General features: G+C 56.9%; 1 protein-coding gene across 6 annotated transcripts; it reads right to left on the bottom strand.

The window, feature by feature from the left end:
• Window positions 1-455: 455 nt before the first annotated feature.
• Window positions 456-21303, bottom strand: CSK (C-terminal Src kinase). 6 transcript variants are annotated; one of them, XM_031002331.3, is made up of 14 exons: window positions 21223-21303; window positions 20654-20706; window positions 5342-5421; window positions 4922-5035; window positions 4712-4824; window positions 4159-4378; window positions 3129-3222; window positions 2887-2952; window positions 2711-2810; window positions 2531-2621; window positions 2033-2106; window positions 1738-1933; window positions 1544-1630; window positions 456-1296 (listed from the first exon to the last, which is right to left on the bottom strand). In XM_031002331.3, exons 3-14 carry the CDS (start codon window positions 5354-5356, stop codon window positions 1114-1116), a joined length of 1353 nt encoding a protein of 450 aa, XP_030858191.1. In that variant the 5' UTR covers window positions 5357-5421; window positions 20654-20706; window positions 21223-21303; the 3' UTR covers window positions 456-1113. The 6 variants fall into 6 exon arrangements, with proteins under 6 accessions (XP_030858191.1, XP_055219762.1, XP_055219759.1 ...); XM_055363787.2 differs by having other exon boundaries at window positions 5342-5442; window positions 21223-21292; XM_055363784.2 differs by having other exon boundaries at window positions 20654-21303.
• Between the last annotated feature and the right edge of the window lie 372 nt (window positions 21304-21675).

Below are 21675 nucleotides of genomic sequence, written 5' to 3'. Positions count from 1 at the left end.
CTCCGGGTCAGCATCTTCTCAGGCATGAGACACTTCTCCTCCTGCCAGAGGAAGCCCACCGGGCCCACCATTGCTTTTTCTCTCTCTTGCACAGGGGGCTTGACTAGAACCCCGTTCCCATCTGTGCACGCCTGGGCTCCCTCCCATCCCTAGCTGTAGCCCTCCTTGTGCTGCAGGCTTGAAAACAGCAGGGGAGGCAGCTGGAACCCCCAGGCAGCATCCTGTAGATGGGGCCCCGGAGCTGGGCCTGGCGGCAGCAGGGCAACTGGTGAGCACTTCCCCGAGGGCAGACACAAGGACACTCACTCGTGCAGCTGACACAAAGCGGCGGCTACATCTCCCAGCCATGCTCCCCACCCAGCCCCACTCACAGACACAGGGGGATGGACAAGATGGCATGGGAGGGACAACCGGGCAGGACAGGCAGGCTCGGTGGAGGAAGCGCCGAGGCGGGCGGCGGTGTCCTCATGGCGTGGTTTATTACGATTCCATCTCACAAGGCGGGTGGGCGGGTGGCAGCGGCACACGAAATCCAAGCCCCTGACAGACGTCTGCCTCGGGCGCATGCAAACAGTGCAACATGGTCAAGCGCAAACACGGGGCGACCGAGGAGACACGGGACATGGGACACGGAATGGGGAATGAGGCTGGGGCGAGGGGTCCCTAGAGAGGGGCCCGGTCCCCCCCACCCTCACGGGCAGGACAGGAAAAATAAGATTCGTACTTCTTGTAAAATGCCCATTTGCTGGGTACTTTCTTTCTCCTTATCTTGAAAAATAATAAAAAATAAACACACGGAAAAAAAATCTCAAAAAAGGAAAGGAATAAAACTCTAAGAAGGCGAGTGGCGGGAGGCCAGGGAAGCCCAACGTGGTGGGGCGCTGCCTCCCGCTCCGTGGCCTCCTTCCTCCCTGGCCCCTCAGTGGGCTCCCCAGGCCCCACAGGTGGGTCCAAGAGAGACGGGGCCGGAGGGGTGCAGGCTGGGACGCAGGAAAAAGGCCCGCCAGCCCGCTGGGGCTCAGTTCAGGCTCGGGCCCAGTGAGCAGGGGCACCAGGTCCATGATCTTCCAGGTTCAGTCCCCACAGGCCCATGACCCGGGCGGAGGCCAGCCGTCACAGGTGCAGCTCGTGGGTTTTGATGTGCTCAAGCTGCTCTCGGAGCTGTAGGAAGGAGGGCCGCATGGCGGCATCCAGGTGCCAGCAGTTCTTCATGACCTCATAGACTGCGGGCGGGCAGCCGTCGGGGGCATCCATCTTGTAGCCCTTCTCCACCCGAGGGACGACGTCCTTCAGGGGCTGTGGCCAGGGGGAGGCAGGAGTCAGTCCAGGGCCTGGCCTCAGAGAGGACATCTACCCAGCAGCCTCTCAGGGATGCCCATCAGCTTTGCCACAGACCCAGGCCCGGAGAGTGGCCTGTGAGCTCCCCAGGGCAGGCCTGAGGCTTCTAGGCCTTGATCGGGGAGGCGGGGCCCAAGAAGGCTCACGCCCCTGCCAACCCCTCTGGTGCTCCAAGAGCCACCCTGATCCCAGTACCCATACTCACAATTCTTGGATAAGGCACTCGCCCAAAGGAGTAGATTTCCCAGAGAAGGATTCCGAAACTCCACACGTCAGACTTAGTGGAGAATTTCTGCCATGTGGATGGAAGAAGCAGCGTCAGATCCTGGGACTCCAGGGGTGGGGAGTGACCCAGGACTCCTGCCCACCTCTGTAGGCCCCAGGGGAGGCCAGCCCCACCTTCTCTCTCAGGGCCTCAGGGGCTGTCCACTTGACTGGCAGCTTGCCCGTGTCCTGGGTGCTGGACGCCTCCTTGGTGAGACCAAAGTCGCTGACCTTGGCCACGTTGTCCTCAGACACCAGCACATTGCGGGCAGCCAGGTCTCGATGCACGAAATTGTTGCCCTCCAGGTATTCCATGGCCTCGCAGACATCTCTGGGGGTAGGCCAGCCACATGTCCCCTCAGACTGGGGCTCCCATAGCAGGGCAGGGTACCCCTCGAACCCTACCCATCCAAGAGGCTGCTTCACTCACAGCGAGAACTTGAGGAGACAGTCTCCGCCCAGCACTGACCGACCCCGAGACCGCAGGTAGTCCACGAGGCTCCCCTGGGGGCAGGAAGGACAGACCAGGCCGAGGTCAGACGTGCCCTGCAGCCCTCTCACACAGCACGCTGGGGCCGGGTGGGTGTTGACACTCCAGGGAGGTGTGAGACAGGGAAGGAGTGGGGAGGGGCCAGGACATCCGTGCCGGACACTGCTCTGTGTTATTCATGCCTTATCCCTTGACTCTCACAAATCCCTGAGATAAGTTGTTATTATCTCCATTTCCCAGATGTGATGCTGAGGCTTGGAGGTGACATGATTTGTCCAATGTTACAGTCAATGAATGGTAAACCAGGACAAAAGCCCAGCCCTGGTGACCTAAAAGCTCACTTGGGGTCGGGGGACTGAGGGAGCAGGGGCCCTAGAACACAGTGGGGGTTTCGGGGCAGTTGGAAAGCCTGAGTGCCGGGTCTCAGCAGGTGCCCACCTTGGCCATGTACTCAGTGACGATGTAGAGCCCGCCCTTCTCCTCCACGATCACGCCCAGGAGCTGCACGAGGTTGCTATGCCGCAGTTGCCTGGGGCAGGACGAGAGTGGTCAGAAAGGGGAAGCTGGTGCCTCACTCCTAACCTAGGCCAACCTCCCCCCTACCCCGCCCCCACTCACGTCATGACTGAGGCTTCAGCCAGGAAGGCCTGGGCAGTGGCGTCGTTCTTAATGCACTTGACAGCGACTTTGTTCCCTCGGTAATCGCCCAGCATCACGTCTGGGGGCAGAGAGGTGGTCTTGTTCCCAAGTTCCGAGTCCCTCGGAACCCCCCCAGGTGGCCCGGCCCAGCTCACCTCCGAACTCCCCCTTCCCGATGGTCTGCAGCAGCTTCAGCTCCTTCATGTTCAGGGCCCAGCCGCCTGTGGGGAGGGGCCAGTGAGGGCCTGGAGGCCACTAGGGACATGGCTGGGATGACAGAGGCTGACTGGACTATCAGGCACTGGGGTTCTCTGGAGGTTCCTGGATGGGGGCAGTGCCAGGAAGCCTGCGTGGGAGGAGGTGGGTGGGCAAGAGGTCTGGGGTGGGGTGCACTCACTGCGGTAGAACTCATCCTGGGCCGCCACTGTGCCCTCCATGACCTTTGGTTTAATGAGGCGCGTACAGAGTCCATCTGCGTCTGAGGTGTAGTGCTGCAGGGTGTGGGGGGCAGGGTGCTCAGAGACAGGCCAAGGTGCCCCATATGCACCGTCCAGGCCTGACCACCAGAGGGCGGCAGAGGCCAGCCCCACCTAGCCTGGAGTCACTGAGTGGGGAGGGCTCCCCATTTCTGGTAGGGCAGGGGTTAGGGAAGTCCCGGATTATGACATATGGCCCATTTCCCATGCCACCCTACATGCGGTTGCTGGACACTCAGCTGCTGCTACCACTCTGGGCCCCATGGGTATCTGATGCAGAGGGCAATCCATGGCTCAGTCCTGAAACCAGCCTCTAGCCAGGAGTGCCCAGGACCCCACCCTCACCTGCCACAGGCCAAGCCAGGCCAGTAGGGGAGGGAGATGAGAGTGAATACAGAGGGACACGGGAGGCTGCCTGTGGCTACCGGATGCCAGGTGTGGCCTGGCCAGGGCTGGCAGAGCTGGCCTGGGAAGCTGCAGGGACCCGTGGGCATGTCCGTGCAGGTGCGAGAGCCTCAGGGGCCCTGGCGATCAAGGCGCATGGCTCATGTTTCTGCACACGCTTCTGGGCATGCAGGTCTGTGAGTGGCTGGAGGAAAGTTAGCTCTGGGATCAGACAGACTCAGATTCTAGTCCTGGCACCAAATTATATCTGTGGGACCTCAGGTGGGTCCCCTAACTGCTCTGAACCTTCAACTCCTGGTCTATAAAATGAGGATAAGGCTCCCCTCCTCATGGTGGCACTGTGGGGTCAGAGGTGAGTCCTGGCACGCAGCAGCTGCTCCACCAAGGTGTGAGGAAACGAGGGCTCACAAAGTTGCCCCACATGGCTGGTCACCACGCAGAAGCAGTGGGGCTGGAGCTAGAAGCCAGGGCTATGTGCAAAGGCCCCAGATGGGTTTAGGGTGTGTGACGGTGGGAGCAAGGCTCTGTGGGTACCCCCCAGCTCACCTCCACCAGCTGCATGAGGTTCTCAAAGTACACCTCCTCGTCGATGCTGAGCTTGCTGGCATGGTACATGATGCGGTAGTGCTCCACCTTGCCGTCGCAGCTCACGCACAGCGTGTAGTCTCCGGGGTAGTTGGTGCTCTCCCGCACCAGGAACAGGCCTGTCTCCGGCGGGTACAGAAGCCGCTCAGCCTGCTCCCGTGTGATCTTGCCGTGGAACCAACTGGGGAGCAGCAGGGCTGGAGGTCATGGTGGCCCAAAGGTACTGACCCTGGCTCCCCTTTCTGAAGGGGTTCCCTCTGCTTGGCACCCGTGGCTCGCACTCGCTCAGTCAGGCATTTGAGGCCCTCCTCTTCTGCTCCCTGTCCCTTCTTTACCACCCTCCTGCCTCTGCCCCCAGCCCTGCTCTGTGAGGTCCCGCACCCGCACCCTGCACCTCCTCCTGAGGCCCTCCCCAACACCCAAGCCCCTCACTCTGGCCTCCCTGCTTGTTCCTGATGCTCCTTCAGGAGGACCAAGGCCCCTTCCCTCCCCAGCCCCTCCTCGTGGTACTCACGGCATGAGGCTGAGTTTGGTACCCGCCTTCACGCCCTCCCGCTTCTGGACGTAGTTGGCTGGGATGATGCCCTCACGGCCCACCTTGTTTTTGGCTTTGTACCAGTTGGGGTCCTGGGGAGAGGGCAGCCCAGACATGCTCTCAGGCCCACCTCCCCCTGCAGAGGGAAGGCCCAGCAGTGGGATGGTGGGGTGGGCGTCACCTGATTACCTTGGTGACGGCCACAATGGTGAGCACGTCTCCTTTGCAGAAGGGCAGGTCCTGCTCGGCAGTGCCGTGGAAGTTGTACTTGGCAATACATTCTGTACCGGATGGCCAGGCGGCCTGCAAGACAGGTGACACGTGGGCGGGTGCAGCCTGGGCCCCCTCCAGCCACCTGCCGGCGCACCCTCGTGGTCACAGCCTCTGAGCTGGCCTCTGTGAGCCTGGGTGAGGTGCTCTGCCCGGAGAACGAGCCCTGGGTCCCTTTCTGTTGAGACTCCCCCACTTCCCAAGGCCTGTACCTGACTGAGTGCTGGGAAAAAGGGGAGTGGGTTAATCTAAGCTGCATCCTCTCTCCTCTGCTAAGGATTCCCACCGCTGGGGCCGGTGGGAATGCTTGCATGTCCCAGACCCTCACCCCTGTGGTACCTGTATTGCTGACATCTTCTCAGGAGCTCTGGCGTCCCCGAGTCACAGTAAAGCCAACCTGTCACTTGGTACCATTAGAGCTGTGGGGAAGAGCATGAAGACTGAGGAGGGGTGTGAAGAAATGCCCCCCAACTGCTGAGATCTGGCTCCTCACTGGGCATGAACAGGTGCCAAGAGTGTCCTGCGCTGGGATCTGACACACGGGCCATTCTCTCAGTCCTGGCAGGCTGACGGTACTGGGTAGAGGAGCATGAGGGCTGAGGACCCCCAGGGGCAGAGGGAGCCACCAACCCTAAGGCCACAGGGGGCCTTCCAGGACTGATAGAAAGGAGCAAAGGGGGCTAGCAGGACTATGGACACCTGACCATCAGCCCCAGGCCTGGTTCCAGCTACTGTTCTGTGGGGAAAGGGGCCCCAGAGCAGCTCTGAGAAGGGGCTGTGTGATCTGGGAAAGTCCCTTATGCTCTGTGGGTCCTTGGGTCCTTCACCTGCAAAATCCTGCCCAGGTAGCATCTCTAAACATATACCAACCCCACTTCTAGGTACACACCGAGAGGACACAGGGCATGTGTCTGCCGCCTAGACAGGCATAGGAGGGCTACAAGTGGCATGCTTTGTAATAAACCTCAAACTGGGAGCTGCCCAGATGCCGATCCAGAGGAAAATGGATAAACAGTGGCATATTCACAAAAGGGACTACGTACGGCAGTAAACACCAACCATTAAATAAACTCCAACACAAACTCCAACCATTAAATAACACTGATGAATTTCTTTTCTTTTCTTTTTTTGAGATGGAGTCTGGCTCTGTCACCCAGGCTGGAGTGCAGCAGCACAATCTCGGCTCATTGCAACCTCCACCTCCTGAGTTCAAGTGATTCTCCTGCTTCAGCCTCCTGAGTAGCTGGGATTACAGGCATGCACCACCACACCCAGCTAATTTTTGTATTTTCAGTAGAGATGGGGTTTCACCATGTTGGCCAGGCTGGTCTCGAACTCCTGACCTCCGGTGATCCACCCACCTCGGCCTCCCAAAATGCTGGGATTACAGGTGCCAGTCACCGTGCCTGGCCAATCCCGATAAATTTCAAAACATAATGATGGCTAGGCACAGTGGCTCACACCTGTAATCTCAGCACTTTGGGAAGCTGAGGCAGACAGATGGCTTAAACCCAGGAGGAGTTCAAGACCAGTCCTGGCAACATGGCGAAACCCGGTCTCTACTAAAGATACAAAAATTAGCCGGGGGTGGTACTGCGTGCTTGTACTCCCACCTACTCAGGAGGCTGAGGTGGGAGGATCGCTTGAGCCTGGGGAGGTCAAGGCTACAGTGAGCCAAGGTCACACCACTGCACTCCAGCCTGGGCGACAGAGTGAGACCCTGCCTCTAAATGAATAAATAAATAAATAAATAAATAAATAAAATGTTAACCAAGAAGCCAGACACAGGAAAGTACATATTATGTAATTCCATTTGAATAAAGTTCAAAATCTGGCCAAACTAATCCATGCTGTCAGGATAGCTGCTCTTGGGACAGGGAGACTGGAAGGAATGCAAGGGGACCCCTGGGGTTGGTTTTCAGACTGTCTGAGCCCAATCATGAAGTGGGTCCACTCTGTGACAATTCACTGAGCTGTACCCTTGCGATCGGCACACTTTTTGGTGTATAGTGCACCCTTGAACAACTTGGGTCTGAACTGCGCAGGTCCAGTTACACATGGATTTTTTCTTTTTCTTTTCTTTTTTTTTTTTGAGAAAGGGTCTCACTCTGTTGCCCAGGCAGGAGTGCAGTGACGTGATCATAGCTCACAGCAGCCTCAAACCCCTGGGTTCAGCCAATCCTCCTGCCTCAGCCTCCTAAGTAGCTATTACTACAGGCATGCGCCACCACACGTGGCTGGATGTTTTTCAGTAAGTTACACTGAGTGTGCCTGCCTTTTCTGCCTTCCTTTCCACCTCCTCCGCCTCCACCTCCGCCACCTCTGTGATGGCAAGACCAACTCTTCCTCTTCCTCCTCAGCCTACTCAATGTGAAGGATGAAGACCTTCATAATGATCCCCTTCGACTTAAAGAATAGTAGATATATTTCCTCTTCCTTATGATTTTCTTTCTTTTTTTTTTTTTTTTTTGAGACAGCGAGACTCTGTCGCCCAGGCTGGAACGCAGTGGTGGGGTGACTCACGGCTTACTGCAACTACCTCCGCCTCCCAGGTTCAAGTGATTCTCATGCCTCGACCACCTGAGTAGCTGGGATCACAGGTGTGCGCCAACACAGCAGACCAATTTTTGTGTTTTTAGTAGATACAGGGTTTCACCATATTGGCCATGCTGGTCTTGAACTCCTGGCCTCAAGTGATCCGCCTGCCCCAGCCTCCCAATGTGCTGAGATTACAGGTGTGAGCCACGGCACCCGGCCATATGATTTTCTCATTTTATTTTCACTAGCTTACTTTATTGTAAGAATACAGTATATAATATATATAACAAACAAAATGAGTGTCAATCAACTTTATCTACAAGGCTTTCTGACAACAATAGGCTATTAGTAGTTAAGTTTTTGAGGAGTCAAAAGTTAATATATGATTTTTTGACTGCAGGGAGGAGGTTGATGCCCTCAACCCCTGTGTTGTTCAAGGATCAACCGTATATTTACTTCAATAAAGTTGACTCCCCAAAAAAGCTACCCTAGCCAACCCCATTCCCTGAGAGCAGCAACCCACCCGTCTGCACACACATACTTTGTAATCCCAGCCTAGAGCCCCCTTGGACCTGTCTCAGGAAGCAGAGGGGCTGGAACTACTGTTTCCTTTCTACAGGTGAGGAAACAGGGTGAGAAAGGGCCAGTGGCATCTTCGTGGTCACAGTGTATTAGAAGAGAAACTCCTCCATGAGCCTCTTTGCTGGGCTCTTTGATACAGTGGATGAGGTCTGGGGGCTAGGCTGACAATCACAAATATTGCTACCTACCCCAGTGGAAGGAGACATTTTATTTTATTATTATTGTTATTATTGCGACGGAGTCTTGCTCTGTTGCCCAGGCTGGAGTGCAGTGGCGCGGGAGAAGACATTTTAGTGCAAAGTGCTGGGGGTGTGAAGTAGGCACGGACTGTAGAGCTCAGACAGGCTCCCTGGAGGAGGGACCTCTGGGGCTGAGCCCTGAAGATTGCAGGGCTTAGACAGGCAGAGGGCGGGCCAGGGAAGGCACCCCAGGTTGGTGTAGCAGTCTGAGCAAAGGTGTCAGGCAGGGGACTGGCATAGTATGAGAAACTGGCTCAGGTGGAAGCCGATGGTGAGGGAAGTGGGGAGGCAGACCCTGCCCATCTGGGGCTCTAGGACCCCACACACTTCCAGAGTCCACCCTGAGCACCGCTGCTCAGGGGACACTGTAGGGGATGGTTTCAAGTGGGCCTGGCATAAACTCTGCCAGGCAGCAGGGGGACTTCCACTGCCAATGTGAGGAACCAGGGTTTGACTCTAAGGGCGATGGGGCCTCAGCAGGGGAGCATGTGATCATGGAGAGCAGAAGGAGCTGGGGAGGAGACAGCCAGGGAGAACCAACACTTCCAGGCCGCACACCTGGCTCTATAGTCAGGACTGGGCTTAATACCTGGCTCTGTTGACTGTGCGACTTGGGGTGAGTGACTCAACCCTTCTAAGTCTTGCTTACCCTGAAGGGGAGGACAGGTATCTCCTGCAAGCTGGCTGAGGAGGGGCTGGAATGAAACCCTGAACTTGGAAATGTCTGGTGCGCCCCTGCCCCATCCCCTGGATGAAAGAGCTTCCGTTCCTCCCAGAACACAGGGCCCTTCCTATCCCCAGAGGCCAGGCCATCAACCCCTGCTGTTTAGGCAGGGACACTGAGGCCCAAGGAGGATGAGCCTGAAACCTGCCTCCATCCTCATGACTCAGTCACCACTAAGTACAGAAACCATCCCTTGCCCCTGCCTCCTGTGGACTGTAAGCTGTGGGGGTGGGGGTGGCGGGGACCCCTTGTCTCTGCCTCCTGTGGACTGTAAGCTGTGGGGGTGGGGGTGGCGGGGAGGGAAGGAGGATTGTGAGCTCTTCTAACCCTCTTACCCCCATTTTACAGAAGCGGAAACTGAGGCTCAACTGGTTGAACAATTTGCCTGAAGTCACATAGCTAGTTAGGGGTGACAGAGCTTGAATTAGGGTCCCACTAGGGCTGGCTGGGCCCCCAACCTTTAGGTCCCTCTGAATAGGGGCCCTGCTAGCATTCCACATCCCCATGCCTCCCCCTTCCTCCCCAAACGCCCTGCCACCACAGGGGGGCGCGGAGGCTGCTGCGCTGTTAGTCACCCTTCCAGCTGTCAGTTTGCAAACACTCCCTTCCTGGCCTACAGCTACTGCCACCGCCGCCTCCCCACTGCCTTGATTATAATAATAAAAATAATAACAGGCCCTGTTTTCTGAGCACTTATTCTGTGCCAGGCCCTGTCCTTGGCACGTTATGGCTCATCACATCCTCTAACAACTCTGAGACAGAGAAGCTATTATTATCCCCATTTTGCAGATGAGAACCCCAAGTGAGGCCCACAGGGGCAAGGCGGGGGTCCCTAGGGCCACACCTTGAGTGAGCATCCTGTCCCCCTCAGGTGTCAAACTCCTGAGCTGCTGAGCCAGCCCTCCCCATAGTCCCGTGCCTCCCTGCCGGACAGGCCCCAGGAGTTGCCATGGGGACCACACTAGCCTAGGGGCAAGGGAGAGGAGGGAGGAGGGAGGAGGCAGAAGCAGCTATGAGGGGCACAGGGGCGGTGCTCAGGGAAGGGTAAGCCTAGGAGCGGTCGGGGTGGGCCGCCTCAAGGAGCTGGGCTCTGAAGGCCTCAGGGGGTCTGGAAACAGGGAAGAGGGCTAAACTCATCACCTTTACTCTGCTGGCTGTGACTCTAGGACCCAGCTTCCCTATCTGTGCAATGGACTGGTGATACTCCTTGACTCTGGGGGCTGCTGTGAGGACTGGAGTTGAGCTCTCAGCACCAGAACAGCGCCTGCCTTGCCACAGACATCTTGCAAGTGGGAGCTGCTAACTCTCTTGGACGGCTCCTCCCTGGTGGGGTCATGAGACCCCTGAATGAATGAATAAATGAACAAACAAAAGGGGGAATCCAGCCTGGCTACATCACACTGAGGTCCCATAACCAATGGGACTATAGTTAACCCCAAAGCGATAGCACCTGTCACCCCACCCCCACAGAGCTAGGGGACAAGGGGCTTGGGATGTGGCAGGACCAGTGCTTCACACTGACTTCCTGCCCCAAACCCGGCTCCCAGTAGCCCTTGTGCTGGGGTCCCGGGAACAGGCTGGCATTGTGCCCAAGCGCTGAGGTCAGTGGCAGCAGACAAGATGGCTCAGTGGCTTCCCAGCTAGTGCCTAGGCTGGGGTCCCCTCCTTAAAACATCTCCAGAAGGTGAGACCCTCCCACTGCAGGTCAGAGGCTAAGAGCCAGAGTGGCTGGGAGGAGCTACTGCAAACTTAGGCCTCCACAACCCAGCGGGGGTCAGGCACAGAGAGGGGGTCCTTCCTGGGATTATTTAAACTTAAGAGTCGGGCTACTCTATGGAACAGTGCAGGAACATCGTCCTGGGTGTCAGATGCTCTGAGTCCTGTACCCAGCTCTGCCATCAACTTGCTGTGTGACCTTGGGAAAGTCACTTGACCTTTCTGGGACTTGCTGGCTTCTGGCATCTTAGCCAGACCTGTTTCCCATCTGCTGTTGCCAGGACACCTGTGCCCTGTCTCCCTCCCTGCCTTGCCATTCCCTTCCCACTCTCTCCTCCTCCTTTACCGAGGGACTTCCACTCAACCTTGGGGGTGCAGCTGAGCAACTGCTTCTGGAGTACCCATGCCTTAAAAAAACACAGCAGGACAGTCCCTGCAGTGCTGTCTGTAGTAGCAGGAGATGATGGGGAGACAGCCTTTATGTCCATCAGTGGGGGGCTGGGTGGATAAATTACAAGATGTCCCTGAAAGGGGACAGCATAGCTCTAGCTGTGATGGGGCCAGGGGAGATTTCTAGATGCCGATACTGAACACTCCCCATGATAGAGTATGGAAAATGGCAAAACACCAGCTCAAGTCATTGAAGAAAAAGTTGCCAGGGGAGCAGAACAGACACAGCTTCCAAGTCCCATCCCACAGGCTAATTGGAAAGAGGAAGGAGCACCTGCACTACAGGGAGACGTGCGGACACCCCCGGAACCAAGTGATCCAGTGAAGCATCACCAGCAAGGCGACGCATGGACACTAAGCGCCTCCTGGAGGAGGACTCCGCATTGCCCGGGGGGCGTTCCTGCCAGAGCTGTTCCACCTGACTCCAACCAGGGAGAAGCAATCAGACAAATCCAGAACAACTGGCCCGGACTCTTCATGTCAATGTCATAAAAGAGCAAAACAAAAAAAGGGCTGGAGAATGTTCTAGATTGAACAGGACACTAGAGAAACACGACAAGATTCAATAAATGATCTTGAATTGAATTCTATATCAAGGGGTGGTCGGGGGGACAGCTATAAAAATCACTCGGGGAGAGGGGAAATGGACATAGTAGATAATATGGAATTAATGTCAATTTTCTTAAGTGTGATCATGACATCGTGATTATATAAGAGATACACGCTAAAGTTCTTAGGGTGAAAGATACAATGCCTACAACTAACACTCAAATCAGCAAAAAATACATACACACATATGTCTATGTAGATAAAAGAAGACATAGAGTAAATGTGGCAAAATGTTAAGAACTGGCAAATCTGCATGAAGGATATATGAATATTCATTATACTATTACTTCAACTTTTTGGTAGGTTTCAAATACTCAAAATAAAAGGCTGTGAAAAAAAAGCCAGATGCAGGTTCTCTGTGGAATACTACAAGTTGTGTTTTTAAAGAGGTATTAATACAACACCTCCCTAAACTCAAATATGCCTCGATTATCTTTGGAAAGACAGAGGAAACTGGTAACAGAGGTTGCCTCTAGGATGAGAAGGGAAAGTGAGATCAAGTTCAAGGGAAACTTACTTTTTACTGTTCATTTGCTATTTTGTCCTTTTGGGCTTTTAAAAAAATTATTATTATTTTTTTAAAGCCACATGCATCTATTACCTTCCCCCTTAAAACTGGAAATAAGAAACTTTTTGTAAATCACCTCTCTCTGGAGAATTCCTTGGGTCCCCAGCTGCGTTGGCTGCCGAGGCCTCCAAGGCCTCTCACACATCCCCGTGCTCCAGTGAGAACCTCACTGGTTGTGGCCTGTGGTTTAGGGTGGACTGGGAGCTCTGCAGGGGGAAAGTGAGGGTCTGACTCACGTCTGCACGGGCTGGGCCCAAAGTGGCTGCTCAGTAAATGAGTGCTGAATGAATGAATGAATGAACGAATGAAAAAAAGGGGACGCCAGGCTGGCTGTACCACACCGAGGTCTCATAACCAATAGGACTATAGTTAACCCCAAAGGGACAGCAGCTGTCACCCCATTCCCGCAGGGCTAGGGGACAAGGGGCTTGGGATGTGGCAGGACCAGTGCTTCACTCTGACTTCCTGCCCCAAACCCGGCTCCCAGCAGCCCTTGTGCTGGGGTCCCGGGAACAGGCTGGCATTGTGCCCAAGCGCTGAGGTCAGTGGCTGCAGCCTCAGGCAGCCTTTCTTGCGAGCCCAGGCTGACAAGGAGTAGGGAGAAAGGAGAACTGGGAGCCCAGAAACTCCCAGGCTGCCCTTTTCCTACCCTGGAAGCAGCTGTAGACCCCCAAGGCCAGGCACGTGCTGAGGGCCAGGGGAGGTCAAGGGGCTCCCTTGCCCTTCCCCCTTGCCAAAACTCTGCTGCCTAATGGGGCGTGGGAGCCTTCAGTAACTGTTTACGCCCAGCTAAAAATACCCACTGAAAAGGGAAGTGCACAAAAGACCTGGGGGAACTCAGGGCCATGGCCCCCGGAGATTCTGGTGCTGCCACAGGACCTAGCTGGATGCTCTGGGGGATGGGGACAGCCACTGGAGGCAAAACAGGCAACAGCAAGGTCCACCTTGCCTTCTCATTCTTTGAGCCAGGGTTTTAGAAGCCTTCCTGTGTGCCCAGAGCCATGCTTGGTGGGCCAGGATATCCGGGTGGAGAAGGAAAGGACTCAAGAGGTCCTGCCTTTGGGGACCCAAGGTCACCACTCACACACCTCTCCTCTGTGCACAAGCCAGGGCTGGATGCCGGGAACCACCACAAAATGCAGACCTGGCTCCTGTCCTCCTGGTTACTGGATGGTCAGCCATGGCCTGGTATGTTCAGTGCCTCAATAGGTTGTGAGACAGGGGCCACCCGGGAAGGCTTCCAGGAAGACGGGTGAGGAGAGCAGGAGCTAGAAGGATTTTAGGGGAAAGTGACTGAGAGAGGGGCGCCTTGAAGTAAACCAGGATTAAGACTGCAAACTGTGGTACAGAGCGAGTTAATGAAGACTGAAGAAGGTTCAGGATGGGGGCCCAGGGAGCCTCCGAGCAGGGCCTACAGGTCATAGTACAGATACAGGCAGAATTAAGTTTCAGATTTGGGCCCGCCCCTCCAAAGGGCAGTGCACCTGAGGAGGGCGGGGCACCCACCAGCAGTTGGGCAAGTTTGGCAGCAATAAAATCAGCTCCACCTCTGGTTCTGCAGAGGACACCAGGCTGAGGCACTGTGACATTCCCCACCACACATCAGGCAAGGAAGGGTGCCGGAGGGCTTCCACTGACCCCCGCAGCCTGCGCTGGTGGTCCCTCAGCACCCCCACTGCACAGATGTCTCAGGGTGAGCAGCAGCAGAATTGGGCGCCAGGGTCTTGGAGATGCCTGCACCTCCCGGGGCGGTCACGAAGGAACAGAAGAATGCCTGCTCTGGCTCCAGTGCACGCTGCCCTACCCCCATCCCGGGGCTCCCGTCAGCACCCTGACCTAAGGAGAAGGGCGGATTTAATGGATAAATACCAAATTATAGCAACACACTGGCTTTTTTTCCCCTGCCCCCAACGGTTCAGTGGGACCGGAAATCCCGTCTAGTGGTTTGGGAGAGGTGGGGGCTGGGGTTAGAGCAGGCTAATGGGGAGCCTACTCCCCAGGCACCGCTGCGGCTTGAGGCTGCCATTCCTGGCCCAGAAAGGTTTCTAATTACCGCTCAGGAGCCTAATTACCTACGTGCGCTGGGCAATGGGGACTCTGGGCCTCCCCAGGGCCCTAACCCAGGCCTCTGCTCCCCCACCCCCTTAGCACAGGATGTGGTCTTTGCATCTTCATTTGCCTGCATTTGCATATAGCCTCTCAGCACTAGCCTTCAATGGACCCTTCAAAGTCATGTTCTTGTCCCTCACCCCGAAGTCTCCTGGCCACATTCTAGGTGGGGAGACTGACGGCTGGAGGCCCATAAGCTGTCTAAAACTTTGGCCCCCAGATTTCTGGTCTCCCCACTTCAGAACCAGGATCTGCAGAACACACAGCTCAGAAGGTAAAGCTGTGGGGATCAACACAAAGGACAGACTTGCTACTACTTAAGGGAGATGGGGGCGTTACCAACACACTCCTCCAGCAGGATGGGCTGCAGAATGAGAACACGGGAGTTACAGCTGACTGACCCAACCGGGTTTGGGGCACTGCATTAGTTACTTAATCCTTCAAACACCCCATAGGGCAAGGACTGGTGATCTCTGACAGAGGAGGAACTAGCTGTGTGGGTACTTGAGCTCAGAGTTGTCTGAACCTTGGTTAGGGGACCTTTCTTCCCACCTTTCCTTGTGCAGGACAGATGACACCCTGAAAATGGACAGGTCGGGGGCACCGAGGGGAGGTCTGCCCAGAGCTTGGCTGTTCTGCTCTGGGAAGCAGAAGTACTTCTGTGCCCACTTCTTGCTTGTCTGCATACCCCAGCCTCTCAGAGAGGCCAAGAGCCTGTCGAGGGACACACAGAAAAGAGCCAGCAGCCCTAGAGAGGGCAGAAGCTCCAAACAAGGACCTCTCCTCCTACCACACTTCTTCTTCAAACACTTCTCAACTTTCACAGGACCTTCCCCTCCAGGAGGCCCTCCAGGCTGCCCCAGCCCACGCAGAGCCCCAGCTTCAGAGATCCTACCAGCCCTGCCAGGAAGTGAGAACCACAGGCCTCCCCTCACTGACTCCTCGTCTCCTCTACCCGCCAGCAGAGGCGCTCTCAGGGTTTGCTCTTCATCCTTCCCTCCTGTCTCCCTGCAGCACGGACAGCACAAGCTGCAGATAGATAGACGCGCGAGTCTGCATGAGGACCAGGTGTCAGGCTGGGCTGAGAAGCAGTGGCCAGGGTCCAAGGGGGGCAGATGATGCCCAGGTTTTCACCTGCCCACGAGGCTTACAACCATGCCATGATCAGGACAGCCAGGGGGGCACCAAGCAGCCTCTCTTCTACTTGTTCCTTAGACTCTGGGCCCAGACCACAGAAGGAGGGGAGGAGGGAAGCTGCGGTTGGAGGGTGTGTGCACAGCTAGTGTGTGATGAGAAGCTGACTTCATCTTAGCACCTCAAAACCAGGAAGAGAAACTGAGCAGGCAGAAAGGGCAGGCTGGGCTGCACAGGGCCCTCCAGTCCCTGGGGGCCTGCTGAGGGGAGCTCTCAAATAGTCGCTTGACAAACCACTTCTCCTTTCTGGGCCTCAGTTTCCCCATGGGAAAAATGGGATTTTTTTTTTTCTAATGGGTCCTGCCAGTCTGCCCTGAGTGGTGCCGTCTACACTTAATGGGCCACATCATGGCAGATAAAAGAGCACCCCCCCAACTGGTGGAGTACTCCTGATCCCGAGGAGCAGGGGCTCAGCCACCCAAAGCCAGCCTCTCCCTGCTCACTTCTCCCCTCAGCCATGCAGGGAGCACCAGCTCTTCCTTCACCAGCTCTTTATTTTTAGGTCTGAATTTGACTTTAATCATTACTTAGCGGATTCTATTTCCAGCCCTTGGATGAAGGGACCCAGAGGAGAGGGGGAAGGGAGGCAGTGCTCCCTGCCGGGCGTTGGGGGTGGCCTGCTCCTCCACCCATCCTGTCCCCAACCAAGGGCGGGGGAAACTGAGAAACACCCAAAGGGCTCTCATCTGAGCCAGGCCAGGCCAGCATCTTGGGGCGGACCCCACCCTGTGACCTCATCCCATCCCAAGCTGTGGGACAGGAGGGCAGTTGTCATGCCCACTTCCCTTACACTAAGACCAGGGAGGAGGAGATACTCCACAGGCCAAAGTTTGGCAGCTGGAGTCTGAAGTCATGTGCTCAAGGGACCTCTGCACTGAATGGGCCACCTGGGGGAGGACCCCTTCCTTAGGTTAGTCCTGGGCCACCCTAGGGTCATCTGGGGCTACAGTCTCTTAGGCCCAGGGTTGCCAGGAAGAGACTGGTGTCCTGCTACTGCCCACGGGGTGGCTGTAGGAGGGCACTCCCAGTTACCCTGGTCTCCACAAAAGTAGAACAAGAGGAAGCAGGTGTGTCACAGTGATACACACTCAGGTTAGACCTGGGGAACACCTGCTGAGGAGGGGGAGGCTAACATGTTTCCCAATGTGTCCAACTCCCTCCTGGGAAGCTCTGGGAGGCTCCAGAATCCCCCTACCCTCAATCTCCCAGCTTCTTTCCCTTCCTTGGCTACTGGAACAGGGTGCGAAGATGAGGCTGGCATGGCTGTTCTTGGGCTGGGGCTCAGGATGCCTGGGTTCCTTGTCTAAGTCTCAGGCTAAGCAGGCCTCTATTTCCTCTGGGAAAATGCCAAGCTGGGCTGACCTGGCCAGAGCTGGGAGGCAGGAGGCAGCCAGGCTCTTACAGAAGAGGCGCAGTGGCTCACGCCTATAATCCCAGCACTTCAGGAGGCCGAGGTGGGTGGATCACCTGAGGTCAGGAGTTTGAGACCAGCCTGACCAACACGGAGAAATCCCATCTCTACTAAAAATACAAAATTAGCCAGGCGTGACGGCACATGCCTCTAATCCCAACTTGTAAGGCTGAGGCAGGAGAATCGCTTAAACCCGGAGCCGGAGGTTGTGGTGAGCCAAGATCGCGCCAAAAAAAAAAAGAGAGAGAAGAGGCCTTGTCTATTTAGCTCTGATGCTGGGAGACCGGAAGGGGAATGGGTGGAGTCAGGTCCCGGACCCTAACCAGCAGCCCATCTTCCCAGGGCCAGCCCCATGTCCTAGGCCAGCCAATCATATGGTAATGGGGAGAAGGGAAGGCAGGCAAGGGCACTGGCCATAGTATTCTAGAACCTCAGGGCCAGGGGGTTTCACAGGGGCTCCTCAGGCGGAGACCACCTCTTTGCCAGGTGAGAGGTCAGTCAACATTGGCCCGTGGCTCAGGCACCTTCCCCACAGGTTGAGGCAGCCAGCAGTGGGCACTCCTTCAACAATCCCAATCCTACTCACAGAGGGAGTGGAGAAAGGGCTGTGCCAGGCACTTTAGAATCCCTTGGTTAGTTAGTTGACACTGTCCTTATACCTTCCTCTGAAGTAGGTGTTACCATCCTGTTATTTATATAAACGAGGCTCAGCAGGTCAGTGACCTGTCTAAGGTCCCTCTACCCTGGGCCTAAGTGGCATGTCTGGGCCTGGAACCCACATTCAGTTGGGTGCCAAGTTGCTTGTGCCCTCCAACACCCCGGCTGCTTTTGGGACTCATAGTAACGACAACCACAACAGCAACAGAGGGGGAAAATGCGCATGCTCCAGTGTATGGGTGATTGCGCTGCAGCAGGCCAGCCTAGAATGTTCTGTAGCTTTTTAGAAGCAACGTTACTTAGACCGCGTAGCACCATGAGAAAATGCCCACAGACGCAGTATTAAATGAAAAAAGGTGTCACGGCACACACACTCCAGTGACAACGACAATGAAGGAAAAGGATGGGGAAAAGACTGGCAGGGAACTCCAAAATGCTAACACAGTCACTGCCTGCTAAAGAAATAGTGGGTGATTTTTGTTTCATTTTCTAAATTTCCTGTAGCGCTGTTTTGTTATTTTCTAAATCAAGAAAATGAGTACATTCATAGTTTCCCTATAATGAGCTCAGATTCACTTCCCTGGGACCCACCTGCTCCCTAGCTCTGGCCCACGTGTCTGGGACAATTTCTGCCATGGGATGCCTTTCTCATTTGGGACAGTCCCTCAGACATATGAGAATCTGTCCCTACTTTCTCTTTCCCAGACTCAGTCAACATCCCTGGTTCTTTGAAGATGACCTGTCAAGGTTTTAAAATCGTTCAAAAGATGGAGCCCAGAACCGCACCCAGGTGGGTCTGCCCCCTTTGGGGGGCAGCCATGTCACACTGTGGATCCTGGGTCTCAACCCCTACCTATACTTGTTTGGAGGACGCTGCATTCTGTCCCCGAAATTTCCAACCCTTGCCGAGGGCCACTCTGTGTGGCTCAGCCTTTTGGGGTCTGGCCCCCCTGCGGTGGTGAATGTGAACATTTTCTGCTTTTTCCTTGCCCCTGACCCAATGCAGAGAGAAGAGCAGCTGCTTCTGAGAGGGAGGAGGGCACCAAGCTCACCAATGAAAAGCACATCCCTGCACACGTGCCAGCCAGAAGCCAGACTCCTTTCTTCAAAGGCCCTGGAACCCTGGGTCGCACCTTCACAGCTCACAGTTGGTAAAATAAAATAAAATAAAATAAAATAAAAATTAAAAAGGCTGACTGGGGTGGGAGGGAGCTAACCATGTCAGGCTCCAGCCCCAGTCCCTCAGGCTGGAAAGGAAGTTAGGGCTGGGTGTGGGGCCATGTGAGGGGAGTCTCAAGGCCCAGGACATCTGGGTCCCCTCCACTGTGCATGTCAGGACAGCCAGAAAAAAAAGTGAAAAAACAAAAAAACCCTAAATCGTGAGCAGGGACCCAGCAGGACAAAACTGCCAGCAGCTCCAAGGGAGCCCAGACACTGCTCAGCACCCACCAGGGCACTGCCTGCTCTCCTGGGCCAGAGGATCCTGCCAGGCCTCAACCTCACCCCTGCTGTCCTTGCCCTGTTCCTGCTGTGGCCACAACCAAGAAAGACACTGGAACCGCCAGGAGCTTGAAATAGGCCCCCTGGGTGTCCCCACTCTCACAATGCTCCCATGTCCCCAGTCTGTAGCCTGCTGCCAGTGGAGACAGAGCTTCCACGGTTCCCATGTGACCCCATTTATATTCTGAACTTGGCTGCTCCTGTGCCAGCTCGGCCATAGGTGTGGCGAGCGCTGGGTCAGGACTGACCACCAGGTTGTTTCAACTCAGAGCCGGGAACAGGACCGGACCTTCCTGCCACACCACACAGATGGCCATACACCACACATTCCCCACATCTCCTGCTAGCCGACCCAGCCACAGCTGGAGCCGGAAGCCCTTTCACTCCCTCCAGCCCTCTGCAGGGAAGCACGTGCTCAACCAACAAGGTCCCTCTGGGGCCGGGCTGGGGGCCTGTGTCCCCAGTGGGTGAAGGTGCCTGCCTGGTTTCCTTCCACCCACAGCCATCCAGCCCTGCAGAGCTGGGGATGAAAGGACAGCCAGCCTAACTCCACTAGAGGCCTGGGGTAGCAACTTCTCCCTTTGAGCCTCGGTTCCCGGGTGTACAAAATGGGCGGGGAAGTGAACTGGTAGTTAAGCTCCAAAAATCTGCTGGCTGGACACACCCCTTCCTGACACCTGGTCTGGGCCACAAAGAGCCTAGGAGAATGGGCTGCCCAGGGTGCCAGAAGGTGGGGGCATGGTGCTAATGCTCAGTTACCTCCACCCGGGCGGAAGGCCTGCCCAGTTTCCCACCCAAAGGTCAGAGATCCCTTGGCTTAGGCCTGGTCTTCTGAGAGGCCAAGGGTGACAGGCTCAGTCCTAGGACCTGGGCTTCTAACTGCTCACCCGAGGTGGCTGGGCCCTGGGCTTGCTTGCAGCCCGCAGGGTCATGGTGGGGTAATGAGGGAGGGGTCAGAACCAAGCAAGCCAGGGCACCTGCAGGGAGGCCCTGTACAGCGAAGGGCAGGGGAGTCCAGCACTCTCTCTAGGGACCTGGCCCATACGGATCCTCTTCCTCCAGACTCCAGCCACCTCCTACTCTGAGATCCACAGACGGGGGGACTCGGGATGACCCGAGAAGACGAGTCCGTGGAGCTGCAGGGCAGTACCTCCCTCATGCACTCCCTTCCAATTTGGGTTCTGACAGTGGCTCCTGGGAGAATTCGAACCCGTGCAAGGGAGTAAAGGAGAGAAGGGAGAAGTGGGAGAAGAGGGGAATGGGAGTGGACGCGACAGTGGCAGCAACAGAGACTAGACGCGCGACCTCCACCCTCTTCCCTCCAGGGGACACTCCGGGACGGCCAGGCACTCACCTCTCTTGGGGCACTGCGGTCCGGGCCACCTCGCCGCGGGCGGCATCAGCGGCCTGCGGGACGGTCCATGCGGTCAGGGGGGAGGGGAGGGGCGCAGGGGTCCCCAGGGGGTGCGGTACAAAGAGGTACGGGTGCAAGGAGAGGGGAGGAGGGACCGCCAGGCAGAGGCAGGGGGACGGACGCACGGCCCGGGTCGCGGAGGGAAGAAAGGCGGGGGAAGGGGGCGGGAGGGAGTCGGGGGGAGGAAACAATGTAGCCGGCGCGGCCCCGGCAGAGTTCCGCTTCCGAGCGCCGCCACTGAGGTTCGATTTTGGAACGTCGCGCTGGCTGCCGGGGGCCGCCCCGGACGCTCGATCGGGGCCGCGGGGCTCCTCGCGCTCCACACCCCGCGGGCTCCGGCGGCCAGAGGCTGGCTGGGGCGGGAGGGACGGCGGGCCGGGGTACGGCCCCGACGGCGGCGCAGCCGGGCGGTCGCCCGGCTCGGACCCCACCCCGGCAGAAGCCCCCGGGCAAGGCGCGGGTGGGGCAGGAGCGGGAGGGCGGCAGCGGGCTCGGCGGCGGCGGCCAACCTCGGCTCGCCCAGGGCTCCGCTGGGAGGAAGCTCGCAGGCCTGGCGAGAGGAAGCGCGGCCCGGATCCTCCGCCCGCGGCAGCGCGCCTGCGCGAGGGGGCCTGCCCGGCGCGCGGCGGGGCGTGGGCCGGCGGGGCGGCGCCCCCTGCCGGGCGCCGGGGGAACTGCGGGGGGTGTGTCCGCGCCCACGCCCTGCCCCCACTTGCCTGCCTGGCTGCGTTGAAGGCTCCGAGGGTCTCTCCTCAGAGAGCACACCAGCCGGCCTGGGAGCAACCTCCCAGCCTTCTCTGGACGCAGCTTTCCCGCTGCAGAAGCGCTGGGGGCCGGGCCTGGGCCCCTCTCCTCAGGTCTGTTTGTGGAGAGTGGGCCTGACTCGCAGCAGAAAGCCTTCATTCACTCATTCACCAACATTTCCTGGCGCTGACATCGTGGCGGAGCCTGCTCTGGAGTCT

The sequence above is a fragment of the Gorilla gorilla genome, chromosome 16 (genome assembly GCF_029281585.2).
Source record: "Gorilla gorilla gorilla isolate KB3781 chromosome 16, NHGRI_mGorGor1-v2.1_pri, whole genome shotgun sequence".
NCBI classification, from domain to species: domain Eukaryota; kingdom Metazoa; phylum Chordata; class Mammalia; order Primates; family Hominidae; genus Gorilla; species Gorilla gorilla.
Note: the sequence above shows the minus strand (reverse complement) of the source record. Positions and strands in the feature narration are given on the sequence as shown.